Raw genomic sequence first — 14876 nt, 5'->3', positions numbered from 1 at the left:
CTTGAAAGAGATTATTCCTTTTTATTCTTGGGCCGTGCCCAAAGTAAAAATTTGGGCCTTTGCACAGGTATTTAATTCAACAAAAAAATTTTTTGTTTCTTTTTAGAAACGCCTGTCTCCGCGTTTTGGGGCCTTTTTTTTCCCTATTTTAATATTTAAAATTTAAAAAAAAAATTTGCTTTTGATAACGAAACGGGGTTATTTTTGGCCTTTTTTTTAAAAACCAAGGGGGTCCCGCCATTTTCATCATAAAATTCTGTTGCGTCAAAAACCGTCCGGGCAAGGGAAACTGGGCGCGTGCAAAAAAACTTTCGGATTTAGCATGGCTTCTGGTTTCCCCAGGGTTTCCCCCGGTTATTTTTTTGTTTGGACGTTTTCCCCCGAACGCCCCCCGCTCGACCCTCGCCCCGGGCCTCGAGGGGGGGGGGGATTTTCCCCTATGAGTTATTGTATTCCCCTTTTCCGGCATCCTCATTTCTGCCCGATTTTTACGTACCTCAGTTTTTTTTCGGTTCTTCTTTTTTTTTCGCCCGGGCCCCCTCGGTTGGCGTTTTTTCCTTTTTCTGAAGTGTTGTCGGTCTTGTGACTTTGTACTATTATAGGTTTTTGGAAACGCGCGTTACGTGCCTGTTTGTTCGACGCGGGGCGAGTATGGGCTCGACCCATCTGTTGTTAGGGATCTTTCCCGGTTTTTTTTATGGGCTCGAGTGGGCTAAAGGTTTTTCTTCGGATATACGTTCGTTCTAAACGGCGCGGGTTTCGAATCTTTCATTGTCTAGTTCCGATTTTTTTCGCGAGAATTTTGACGGTGAAAAAGCTAAAAAGGGGTCCGATAGTTTTTCTTGTCTAAATTTTTCCATAGGCAGTGAACCCCGCAGAAGTTGCTTTAAAGGTTTTCGTTTCGTTTACTGATCCGACGGAAGCATTTCGCTCGGCTTTTCCGGTCCGTTATAGAAGAATGCAAGTTTTTTTTTCCCCGCGCTAATAAAATAAAGGTATGCCTCTTTTGGTTTAAGGAAAAATTGTGTGCTCCCCCGATCGGTCATTTTTTTGGGGGACCCAAAGGCTCCTTCGGAGGTCGGAAATTTGTTTATCTTTTTCGCACTCTTCGTTTTTTACGGCGCTACAGCTCGCCCGGTTTTTATAAAAGGGGGGGTTTGGGTTTTCGCTGGGACGAGGGGGGAATATTTTTTAGCGCTTTAATCTTTTTAAAATTGAGAGGGGGGGATTTTTTAGTCAAGGGGGGGAATCTAAGTGTTTCCCCCAAAACCCCTTGGACAATAAGGGGTTCCGGTTGGAAGCGGGAACCCTGTTCGTCGAAAAGCTCCCGGGTTGGGGGGAATATATTGCGTAGGTAGGTTCCCCCCGCGGGGTTTTTTTCCCTGGGAAATTTCTTTTTTTTTAGCATTGATCGTTAAGTGGGGGTTTTTTGGGTTCTACCTTTGTGAGGGATTCAAATTTTTTTTTTCCATCCCCGTTTTTTTCTCCGGGGTTTGGGATTTTTTCGAGGTTTCTTCCGACCCTTTTTCGGTTCGAATTTTTTTTTTCTTTCTGCTTTTGAGATCTGGATTTTCGCGAACCGGCCCCTTTTGGCATGAATTGGGGAAGTTCGTCTATTTCTACTTCAGTGAGCTTTTTCGTACCCGATTTCCCTCGTGTTTCCATCGCAAATATTAACTCGTATCCCACCGCTGTCACCAAATTTTGTTACGTCTCGTGGGGTCCCGGCTGCGAAAATTTGAATGCAGAGCTCGGCTTTTTCCACGAGACACGATCGCTATTACGGGTACGCGAATCTATGCGATTCTCCCCGGGGATACCCGCGATCTGAGGTTATTCGCGCTGGAACTGAGGTGATCGGATTATTGCGTGGGACCTACCTGTGACTCTACTGTAATAAAGATAGCTTCGTCGATTGCTCTATGCGAAACGTCGTTGGGGTTGCGTAAGTAATCTTCGTACGTAATCTGACAAAGCTCGCACAAATCACCGATTCGCGTGAGGGTAAGTCGGAAGTTGCAGACTCCGCAATTTATTCCGATAGGTGTTCCGCCTATGATTAGAGTATGCTTCCGAATCCTTGTCCAAAGTAATTTCGAGACTCTAGGTAAGGTGGAGTAGCATGAAATGCAGAGAGCTGCCTTAGTCTCAAAATGGATGTACCCGACACCAACTTGGCAATAGAATAAGGGTTCAAACGGTACAAAGAGATTAACTTTTGAAGGAGGAGTTATACCTCTAAGGGTGAGTGGGCACATTTGTGCGTAATCGAATTGATAATGCGTCATTCGCTCGTAGATCTTCGGTGAATCCGGCAGTTATCGAGAAGTTAGTAGTCGTCGGCAAAACCGTCGGTAATTGTTCAGTAAAACACTGGTAAGGTGCCAGTAAGGTGTCGATAACCCGTTGGTAAAAGAACGTATGTCGGTATATCGTCGGTAATGTCGGTAAAAGAACGTATGTTGGTATATTGTCGATAACGTCGGTAAAAGAACGTATGTCGGTATATCGTCGGTAATGTTGGTAAATCGAAAGTGTTCTCAATTGATTATTGTTTAAATGACTACTTTGTTGTACGGATTTACGAAGTTATTTCTTGAGACACAAGATTTTTAAGAGATTGATCTATTTGCGTTTTTCCGTGTTAGAATTCCGAGGGTGGCACCGCATGTGGTGGTCGATCCTAGTTTTATAGCCCGACCTTTTTTTTATAGCTTCCGCAGTGACGATGGAAAAGAGGAAAAATGCGTCGGAGATTTTTCTAGAATGTTCTCTTCCACGTGGTAGAAGCGTCTCTGAATTTGCTAACACGCGCGATTCCTTAGGTTAACGTGAATTTCACTTACCTTTAGTAGCACTTTCTTGATCGTGTCGGCTCGTACTTGGAGGGTAGTGCGTGCGGCGAGGGTCGTTCACTGGGATGTTTGGCGGCGGCAGGCGTCGTGGTTGGAACGTTATTGGTATGCACTTCCACTGTAGGAGTTCGTCGTTGTTATTATTTTTAATGTTGAAAATGTTCTCGTATTCAGGATCGGCCTGATATTCCACTCCGAGGAATTGAGAATATTCCTCGGTCGCTGATTCGCGATAAAGTCGGTTTAGTTTTCGTAATTGATTCTTCCTTCCTGCGCGTCGGGTCTTAGGCATATTGAATTTGATGCATCCTCTGAATGATTACTCAAATAAGGAGGGTTGATATGCGGCGGACCTCACTCAATTCCTTATTTTGGCAAATGCTGAGAATGTTAATTCTGACTGTGATGAGCGGTGGTCCGCTCCAAACACAGTTTGAATTATTCTGAATTCAAACGCCGTATGACAAATTTAAACGCTATCGTATTTTATCACGGGAGTGGAAGTTTTGAAGAATACTGAACACTAGTTTTCACACATGAATACACTGATTTATTCGTATAGTAGTACAAAATTCGAGACTAAAACTTAGAATTAGAATTTAGATTTAGACTTAGAATTTAGAGTTAGAATATTATACTTAGAGTTAGAATTTTAGAATTAGAGTTAGGATTTAGAATTTGGACTTAGAGTTAGAATTTAGGAGTGCGACTGTACTGTTCGGTGTCGCGCAGAGAACTGCCGAAATTCGGGACTGCTCTGAGGTCCTTCGTTTCGGCGGCTCGGGCCTGCGGCGGCCTGGAGAGGGGGAACTCTCCGGAGTAGGGGCTCTCACCGTGGTGGGAGATCCTTAGGCGCTACGAAGCGCCACGCTTAGTTTCTAGGCGGAGTTAAGCGTCATGGCCGGCTTTGGCGCGCTTTTCAAATAGCGTTTAAGGAACTTGGAGTAAACGAAAAAATTTATACGGCCGGACGTGACATGAGTAAAGTTACGGCCAAGTATCCGCTTACGAGAGTCGAGTTATTCACGATTCATAGCGGCGTTGCGGGTGAATCATTAGATAATGTAATACCAGGCCAATTATCGAAACGAATAATAGTAGGATTCGTTAATAATAAAGCATTTAATGGAGATAAAAAATTAAATCTGTTTAATTCTAAAAATTACGGTATAAGTTTCTTCTCTCTGTACATCGACAATATGCAAATTCCCAGTAGGCCATTACAACCGATTTTCTCGTCGGAAGAACCGCTTTACGTTGATGCTTATCAAACACTCTTCGCGGGAACGGGTATCCATTTCTTGAATGAGGGAAATTCTATAAGTAGAGACGATTATTCCAAGGGATACACGCTTCTCGCTTTTGATCTCACACCCGATTTGTCTGCCAATTGCGCCGGGCATTGGAATCTCGTGAGACATGGCAATTTACGATTAGAAGTACGATTCGAAAAGCTACTTACCAAAACAATTAACTGCATTGTTTACAGCGAATTTGATAATGTAATTGAAATCGACTCGTCGCGTCAAGTCATCGTCGATTTTTTGGTTAAAATTTTTTTCACCGCATTTACAACCCTCACGTCACAGCGTGTAGCCTATTCAAACTTTTCTGTATTTTTTTTACCCCTTCCCTTCTCTTCCACTTTCATTCGTCGACGAGTTTTACGAGAAGAAAATCTTACCATGTTACGAAAAAAAATAGGCAGTTTCCTTCGAGACACGCACGTTGACGGTTCGTGAAAAGCTTAAACCTCGCCTACAAAAAGCGTAGAAATTTTTCATCATGGATATAGTCATTGACATACAAGGTTTCCGCGATGCGGACGAGAAGTTTCTACCTAAGGAAATCGCGGTTGTCGCGATTGACGCAGCGATCGTCGACCATTAGATTATAATGGCTCCGTATCCGTTTGGAGATTTACCCGAAAAAGTAAAGCGGCAAAACACATGGCTCACGCGAAATCACCATGGTATCGAATGGTTCAACGGCGACGCAAATTCAAAATATTTTACGTTGCGTTTACGAGAAATTATAAGATACTCGAGGCACATATACGTCAGAGGCAGCAAAAAAGCATATTACTTACGGAATCTACTTTCCAGAAAAATATATAAATTAGAAGATATCTCTCCAGCATTCAAAAATCTAACGGCGGAGGGAAAGTACGGACAATATTGTACGCATCATGGATTTCAAACAATTTTTCATTGCGCATTACATAACGCTTACAAATTAAAGCGCTGGCTAGTGGAGCAAAATAATAGCGGCAGCAGTGATATTCTCAGTGTTAGCCAACCCACTAGTTGTAGTTCTCTCGAAAATTTTCAATTGATCAATGACAACGACAACGACGACAGCGGACACGTAAGCGAGAAAACCTGCTACTGTCACGTCCGGCCGTATAAATTTTTTCGTTTACTCCAAGTTCCTTAAACGCTATTTGAAAAGCGCGCCAAAGCCGGCCATGACGCTTAACTCCGCCTAGAAACTAAGCGTGGCGCTTCGTAGCGCCTAAGGATCTCCCACCACGGTGAGAGCCCCTACTCCGGAGAGTTCCCCCTCTCCAGGCCGCCGCAGGCCCGAGCCGCCGAAACGAAGGACCTCAGAGCAGTCCCGAATTTTGGCAGTTCTCTGCGCGACACCGAACAGTATAATCGCACTCCTAAATTCTAACTCTAAGTCCAAATTCTAAATCCTAACTCTAATTCTAAAATTCTAACTCTAAGTATAATATTCTAACTCTAAATTCTAAGTCTAAATCTAAATTCTAATTCTAAGTTTTAGTCTCGAATTTTGTACTACTATACGAATAAATCAGTGTATTCATGTGTGAAAACTAGTGTTCAGTATTCTTCAAAACTTCCACTCCCGTGATAAAATACGATAGCGTTTAAATTTGTCATACGGCGTTTGAATTCAGAATAATTCAAACTGTGTTTGGAGCGGACCACCGCTCATCACAGTCAGAATTAACATTCTCAGCATTTGCCAAAATAAGGAATTGATAGTGAGGTCCGCCGCATATCAACCCTCCTTATTTGAGTAATCATTCAGAGGATGCATCAAATTCAATATGCCTAAGACCCGACGCGCAGGAAGGAAGAATCAATTACGAAAACTAAACCGACTTTATCGCGAATCAGCGACCGAGGAATATTCTCAATTCCTCGGAGTGGAATATCAGGCCGATCCTGAATACGAGAACATTTTCAACATTAAAAATAATAACAACGACGAACTCCTACAGTGGAAGTGCATACCAATAACGTTCCAACCACGACGCCTGCCGCCGCCAAACATCCCAGTGAACGACCCTCGCCGCACGCACTACCTTCAAGTACGAGCCGACACGATCAAGAAAGTGCTACTAAAGGTAAGTGAAATTCACGTTAACCTAAGGAATCGCGCGTGTTAGCAAATTCAGAGACGCTTCTACCACGTGGAAGAGAACATTCTAGAAAAATCTCCGACGCATTTTTCCTCTTTTCCATCGTCACTGCGGAAGCTATAAAAAAAAGGTCGGGCTATAAAACTAGGGTCGACCACCACATGCGGTGCCACCCTCGGAATTCTAACACGGAAAAACGCAAATAGTTCAATCTCTTAAAAATCTTGTGTCTCAAGAAATAACTTCGTAAATCCGTACAACAAAGTAGTCATTTAAACAATAATCAATTGAGAACACTTTCGATTTACCAACATTACCGACGATATACCGCCATACGTTCTTTTACCGACGTTATCGACAATATACCAACATACGTTCTTTTACCGACATTACCGAAGATATACCGACATACGTTCTTTTACCAACGGGTTATCGACACCTTACTGGCACCTTACCAGTGTTTTACTGAACAATTACCGACGGTTTTGCCGACGACTACTAACTTCTCGATAACTGCCGGGTTCACCGAAGATCTACGAGCGAATGACGCATTATCAATTCAATTACGCACAAATGTGCCCACTCACCCTTAGAAGTATAACTCCTCCTCCAGAAGTTAATCTCTTTGTACCGTTTGAACCCTTATTCTATTGCCAAGTTGGTGTCGGGTACATCCATTTTGAGACTAAGGCAGCTCTCTGCATTTCATGCTACTCCACCTTACCTAGAGTCTCGAAATTACTTTGGACAAGGATTCGGAAGCATACTCTAATCATAGGCGGAACACCTATCGGAATAAATTGCGGAGTCTGCAACTTCCGACTTACCCTCACGCGAATCGGTGATTTGTGCGAGCTTTGTCAGTTTACGTACGAAGATTACTTACGCAACCCCAACGACGTTTCGCATAGAGCAATCGACGAAGCTATCTTTATTACAGTAGAGTCACAGGTAGGTCCCACGCAATAATCCGATCACCTCAGTTCCAGCGCGAATAACCTCAGATCGCGGGTATCCCCGGGGAGAATCGCATAGATTCGCGTACCCGTAATAGCGATCGTGTCTCGTGGAAAAAGCCGAGCTCTGCATTCAAATTTTCGCAGCCGGGACCCCACGAGACGTAACACTACGGTAAAAATTACTTTGTTAGCAGCGTAAATGATAACCCTGTTCTAATTCATAATATAAAAACTCGAGCGGATAGTATAACAGAAACAAAAGATTTGTCAAACGTCGAGTAGTCAATTGAGAAAGAAAAAAATGAAGAAGAAGAAGAAGAAGAAAGATTTACGGAGCGCAAATCGTCGTCGTACAGAAACGTTACAGCGGGAGAAGTAAAAACTGAAGTTATTCAAATAATATCAGGATCCGTGCGTTCATCTTCACGTCAAAAAAATGAACACTTGCGAAATTCTACGGGCATTGCGTCATATCAATGTCAAGCATGCGGGAGTTTATTCCGCCGACAGAGTTCCGAGGGTGTGGACGAGGTCGACGACTATCGTCGCTAATACAGACGATCATAATAGACCTGGTGAACACTGGGTCGTCTTCTTCCTCGACGAACATGGAACAGGCACCTACTTTGATAGCTACGGACTAGCTCCTCTGGAACCAAGATTTCTCCTTCAACTTCAACGAAACTCCGTCATCCATTGATGGAATACCCGTCAATTACAAAGCCTTTTTTCACAAACTTGCGAACATTATAGTTGTGTATTTTTTTATTTTATGTCTATCGGATACGATCTTAATCAATTTCTTACTCTTTTTACCGAAAATTGTACACGCAACGACAGATTAATCGTACATTTATTTAAAAAAATTTTTTTTCCGCTAAAATAAAAACGTAATTTCTAATTTTAATATTATATTCAATTCAATAATTTTTTAATAACATATTTCTATGTAACGCTTTTAACTTTTATGTAACATCCATTTATATGAAGAATTAGTAATAATAATAAACTTTGTGTGAAACTTTTTACTTAATATTTTATATTTTTTCTACATTCTTTATCCTTTACCTCATAGCGAAATAAAAATTCGATCTCTTTTACTTTAAATTGTTCAATATATTTTTTTCTCTATCCTGTCCTTGTATATCGAAAATAATTTTATTTTATTTTTTTAGCACTCGATATCGCGTATTCAGCAAGCGAAATCGCGGTCAGACGTTAGAGGCGTTTGTAATTTTTGTTTATCTTGTTTTCTTTGTTTCATTTGTTACGCCTAGTAAGCTAGCAGTGCGAGTTTGTATTTTTTTTTGCTAATCTTTTTCATCGCTGTCACTCCGACGACCCTTCTTCTCTATCGCGTAAGAGAGTTCGAAGAGCGAGTTGCATAGTCGCCCTCCACGTGGTTTCGGTATACCACGACTCGCCATTTTGTCGGCTTTTTCCAAAACCCACCTACTCTCCCTCTACCCTTCCAAAATAAAAATCACCCAATCAGAGTGCCGGCAAGTATAGTTAGAGCCTATCAGACGCCAAAGACTAATACCCCCGATTAAAAATAGACCAATCTCCGAACGAAAAATTCTGTCTAGCCACGCCCCCTCAGACGTCAGGACCACGTGTCCGGTCTGAGTTTTGACACCTGTCACAGCAAGACCACGTGTCCGGACTGAGTTTTGACACCTGTAACTGGGTCACCGACCCTCACAGCAGGTGCCATTATTTGGCACATCATAAAAAATCGTCTGGCACAGCAGAGGTCACCATAAAAAACCGTCTGGCACAGCAGGGGGCCGGCCGAGGAATGGGGGTTTGTTTTGACTCACTATAGTGGCCCACATACTATTTACATACAAAATAAGACCTGCACAAACTTGGAATTGAATGAAGGAATATAAGTAAATGTTTAGATATTAATTTGAAAGCCTAGTAAGAAAATAGCTTGTCAAACATTTTCGTATGTGCACGCACGAAAATGTTTGATCAGCTATTCTCTTTTAAAAAAAAGGTAAGACTCTTCTCTCGACCGTACTGGCAAATATTATTTATTAAATCACAACGTTTTGACCCTTCTTTGAGTCCTTATCAAGTGATCTAGATATACATAGAGAAGAAATACAGTACAGAGATTAATACAATAAAAAAACTACTTTACTTAACAATATTACAAAATAATAAAAAGAAGCGAAACATACTTGTGAAAATAAAAATAAAATTATAATTTAAGATGTCAAGAACAAATATAGTGTCGGTTTGACAACACGTCAAGACTCTTAGACGAGTTATGAGAGACTAAACGACCTTTATTATTTTGTCGTAGATATTACTTAGATTGTCGGTATCCTTTTGTAAATTAATAGCGTTTTTATTTTTCTTAATAAAAAATATTTCAGCAATTTCTTTTTTTTACGTGTTTTTCACTGTGCAAAATAACCGGCGAAGTCCAGTCAAAATCGTGATCGAATTTAATTTTATGTTTACTGATAACTGATAAATTACTCGAATGCATTTTGATGTTGCTGAAATGTTCCTTTACACGTGTACATAGATGTCTCTTTGTTTGTCCGATGTATGACACGTTGCAATCATTACAATTAATTTTGTAAACTACTTCAATCTTTTTATCTGTAGGCAGTCTATCCTTACCGAGTGTAATTAAATGGTTTGGTTTTTTAGGAATATTATGAACAACATTAAATCCAATATTTTTAAAAATTCGATCGATATCGCTTAAGCTATTAACATAGGATAGTGAAATGAAAGGAGATTTATCAACAATATTTCGCTCATTACTTGATTCATTCATGTTTCTGTGTTTTAAATAATTAATCCTTTTATTAACCCAACAATTCAATTGCATGTTTAGGAAAGCAGTTATTAAATAAAATCTGTTTCACGATATTAATATTCTCGTCGTGAAACTGGTCATTTGATAAGAGACTCTCGTGATCTACAAGATTAAAAATTGTGTTCATTTTATATTTAAAAGGGTGATTGGAAAAGAAATTCATATATCTGTTCGAACACGTGTTCTTCCTGTACCAATTTGTTACAAGCTTTCCATTTGACCGAGAGATCGTTGTATTCAAAAAATTAATACATCCGTCTGATTCCGTCTCATATGTAAAGGTTAAACGGTGGTGATAATTACTAAAGATATTAATTATTTCGTGGATTCTTGTCTTTGGAATAATAGCGAAAATATTGTCAACATATCTATAATAAGTCGGAACATTGAAACTAAGTTGACTTAAACAATGTGTTTCGAAATCATCCATCACCATGTCTGCCAAGATGGGTGAGAGAGGAGATCCTATGGGACTACCAAAGATTTGTTTGTAATATTATTCATTAAAGCTAAAACTAGTAGAATCTAGAATAAAGTCGACGGCATATAAGAACTGAGCAAGACTAAAATTCGTATTTTGAGAAATGTCACTTCATCGTTTCTCAATAACGCGTAAAACCAATTCTTTTGGAATATTAGTAGTAGTATAGTGGGCACTATGGCCCGTCAAAACAAACCCCCACCACCGACCCGTCTGGCGCCGTGTCTTATCTTATCTTTCCCCCACCACCGGCGTCTGGTTTTTCCGAGTGTGGGTGTAGGGGGAGAGGGTGTTGGGGAAAAAAAAATGGCGACTGGCCCCGAAAGGTGGGGATAAGAATTTTTTTTATTTTTTCTGATTTCCTCTGGATTTGAACCTGGGGCCTTCGTGTTTCCGAGCAGGGTCCTAGTATGTTGAGCTAAACGAAATCTTACTAGTCTAAGGATTAGATGAGGTATTTAAGCTAAAGTTGCGTAGGGTACGGTATGGGGGTTCGGGTATACGTATGGCAAGGATAGCTCGTCGAATCAAATGGTCGATATTGGACGGGATGGGCTAAAAACAGTTCGGGTATACGTATGGCAAGGATAGCTCGTCGAATCAAATGGTCGATATTAGACGGGGTGGGGTAAAAACATTTTGACCAAGAAAAGCGTCATGCGGTCGACCGGGGATCGGTGGCAGGTAGTAACTGACAATGCCGTAGGGTAATAAAAAAAGAACACGCAAATATTTGTACTGGCGAGCATTCCGACTTGTGTCACGATAAAAAAATAATGCATCATCGTAGATTAGAAAGAATGCTTATTGTTGAAAAGATGTCAGATAAAATTTTATTTTAAAATAACTCGCTGCTTAATGAAGGTAGACAGAAACATGGATGTTGAGGAAATTTCTGGAAAGAGGAAGTGAAAGAAAATTGAACAATGGTTTTAAAAGTACAAATATGATTTATATTTAAAATATTTTTACAGAACAAAATTATTCACAAACATTTCAAGAAAATATTCGTCAAATAATTATTAAAATTTACGTTTTGATATAATTGTATGTACAATTTGTTCGAAATAAAGTGAAATTATTTCTAAAAATGTTATCTCAAAGTATACATCAAGAAATGTTAAATCTTTCAGTTGGGTACTGTCACGTCCGGCTTCATTACTATGTCCGGGTATGTAAATTTTTTTCCATCTATAAGAAATAAATCCTAAAACTATCAAACATCATTTGAAAAGCGCGCCAAAGCCGGCCATGACGCTTAACTCCGCCTAGAAACTAAACGTGGCGCTTCGTAGCGCCTAAGGGTCTCCCACCACGGTGAGAGCCCCTACTCCGGAGAGTTCCCCCTCTCCAGGCCGCCGCAGGCCCGAGCCGCCGAAACGAAGGACCTCAGAGCAGTCCCGAATTTCGTCAGTTCTCTGCGCGACACCGAACAGTACAGTCGCACTTCTAAATTCTAACTCTGAGTCCAAATTCTAACTCTAATTCTAAAATTCTAACTCTAAGTATAATATCCTAACTCTAAAATCTAAATTCTAAGTCTAAGTCTAAATTCTAAGTTCTAGTTTCAAATCCTGTACTACTATACGAATAAATCAGTGTATTCATGTGTGAAAACTAGTGTTCAGTACTCTTCAAAACTTCCACTCCCGTGATAAAATACGATAGCGTTTAAATCTGTCATACGGCGTTTGAATTCAGAATAATTTAAACTGTTTTGGAGCGGACCACCGCTCATCACAGTTAGAATTAACATTCTCAGCATTTGCCAAAATAAAGAATTGATAGTGAGGTCCGCCGCATATCAACCCTCCTTATTTGAGTAATCATTCAGAGGATGCATCAAATTCAATATGCCTAAGACGCGACGCGCGGGAAGGAAGAATCAACTACGAAAACTAAACCGACTCTATCGTGAATCAGCGACCGAGGAATATTCTCAATTTCTCGGAGTGGAGTATCAGGCCGATCCTGAATACGAGGACATTTTCAACATTAAAAATAATAACAACGACGAACTCCTACAGTGGAAGTGCATACCAATAACGTTCCAACCACGACGCCTGCCGCCGCCAAACATCCCAGTGAACGACCCTCGCCGCACGCACTACCTCCAAGTACGAGCCGACACGATCAAGAAAGTGCTACTAAAGGTAAGTGAAATTCACGTTAACCTAAGGAATCGCGCGTGTTAGCAAATTCAGAGACGCTTCTACCACGTGGAAGGGAACATTCTAGAAAAATCTCCGACGCATTTTTCCTCTTTTCCATCGTCACTGCGGAAGCTATAAAAAAAAGGTCGGGCTATAAAACTAGGGTCAACCACCACATGCGGTGCCACCCTCGGAATTCTAACACGGAAAAACGCAAATAGTTCAATCTCTTAAAAATCTTGTGTCTCAAGAAATAACTTCGTAAATCCGTACAACAAAGTAGTCATTTAAACAATAATCAATTGAGAACACTTTCGATTTACCAACATTACCGACGATATACCGACATACGTTCTTTTACCGACGTTATTGACAATATACCGACATACGTTCTTTTACCGACATTACCAACTATATACCAACATACGTTCTTATACCGACATTACCAACCATATACCGACGAACGTTCTTTTACCAACGGGTTATCGACACCTTACTGGCACCTTACCAGTGTTTTACTGAACAATTACCGACGGTTTTGCCGACGACTACTAACTTCTCGATAACTGCCGGGTTCACCGAAGATCTACGAGCGAATGACGCATTATCAATTTGATTACGCAACAAACACAAATGTGCCCACTCACCCTTAGAGGTATAACTCCTCCTCCAGAAGTTAATCTCTTTGTACCGTTTGAACCCTTATTCTATTGCCAAGTTGGTGTCGGGTACATCCATTTTGAGACTAAGGCAGCTCTCTGCATTTCATGCTACTCCACCTTACCTAGAGTCTCGAAATTACTTTGGACAAGGATTCGGAAGCATACTCTAATCATAGGCGGAACACCTATCGGAATAAATTGCGGAGTCTGCAACTACCGACTTACCCTCACGCGAATCGGTGATTTGTGCGAGCTTTGTCAGTTTACGTACGAAGATTACTTACGCAACCCCAACGACGTTTCGCATAGAGCAATCGACGAAGCTATCTTTATTACAGTAGAGTCACAGGTAGGTCCCACGCAATAATCCGATCACCTCAGTTCCAGCGCGAATAACCTCAGATCGCGGGTATCCCCGGGGAGAATCGCATAGATTTGCGTACCCGTAATAGCGATCGTGTCTCGTGGAAAAAGCCGAGCTCTGCATTCAAATTTTCGCAGCCGCGACCCCACGAGACGTAACAGTACGTACATTACGTTCTATTTCCTTACTGTTACCTCTGATCATGAGTTTCACGATACTGTTATTAATGCTACCGTTGACAGGAAGATTTAACTGTATTTCGTTAATTAAATATCGAGCACATTCGTTGACATTAGTTGAAATAAAATTTAGACGATTTAAATTAGCGTTCACACAATCAACTATATTTTCTACACCTTGAAAAGTCGTTCTCTGCATGACTATCGCAATGTTGTAAGTTTTACGTTTCTTCGCCTTCGGTCCGTTTTCGTTCGTATCCTCCACAGTCTCGGAAGAAAGATCTTCTTGCTCGTTTTCACGATATGTTATTAGTATGGCTCTAGCACCATATGCGGTAGTGAAATTTACAATTATCTTGTTAAAGATGATCGAGCTCAAATTAATATAATCACCGTTTAAGTAGCTCGACATCGTTTCCATGTTTTCTTGAAATTTTTGCCACGATTCCATGTCGAAGCAAATCCCTACAGCTCCGTGAGATGTTAATTTAACAACAGGCAGAAAATCCAGTTCGACGTTGTCTTCCGTCATAAGACCCACTTGAATTTTCTTCGTGTAGGATGAATTCAATCCGTATGTTGTTGACAGCAGGATACGTGGTTGTTGCTCGATTTTCTTAAGATTGTTCATGGTAGTTGCTACCGCGTAGAAAATCAAAGATATAATAATCAAAGACACGGAAAAATCGAAAAATCGAGAATTTTTTACTAACAAACTTTTTTACTAACGAACTTGAAAGTCCGGACGATGAAAGACGAGTGAGCGAAGATTTTCAAGAAAATTTATAAGAAGGAAGATAAAATAGAAAAGTGGTAGGGAGAAAATGTATGCGTAGATAAATAAAAATTATGAGGAAAGGATTTTTTAAACAATATAAATAATATAATTTTTAATGTGGAAGGGGAATTTTTTAAACAATAAAGCGATAGGGAGAAAATGCATGCGTAGTATAATAAAAATTATGTGGGAGGGGAATTTTTTAAACA

The 14876-nt window shown here is 40.5% G+C and overlaps 1 protein-coding gene and 1 pseudogene across 1 annotated transcript; one reads left to right on the top strand and one right to left on the bottom strand.

Moving 5' to 3' along the window:
- Positions 1 to 4640: 4640 nt before the first annotated feature.
- On the top strand, positions 4641 to 7905 carry LOC146722915 (uncharacterized; annotated as a pseudogene).
- A 2190-nt stretch (positions 7906 to 10095) lies between these two features.
- On the bottom strand, positions 10096 to 14576 carry LOC146722914 (uncharacterized). Its single transcript, XM_085483523.1, has 2 exons — positions 13879 to 14576; positions 10096 to 10152 (listed from the first exon to the last, which is right to left on the bottom strand). The coding sequence occupies exons 1-2, from the start codon at positions 14518 to 14520 to the stop codon at positions 10096 to 10098; spliced, it is 699 nt and encodes a 232-aa protein (XP_085339649.1). The 5' UTR covers positions 14521 to 14576.
- Positions 14577 to 14876: the final 300 nt, after the last annotated feature.

This window comes from Nylanderia fulva, unplaced genomic scaffold (genome assembly GCF_048542155.1).
Source record: "Nylanderia fulva isolate GAGA-0341 unplaced genomic scaffold, ASM4854215v1 Scaffold254, whole genome shotgun sequence".
NCBI classification, from domain to species: Eukaryota; Metazoa; Arthropoda; class Insecta; order Hymenoptera; family Formicidae; genus Nylanderia; species Nylanderia fulva.
Note: the sequence above shows the minus strand (reverse complement) of the source record. Positions and strands in the feature narration are given on the sequence as shown.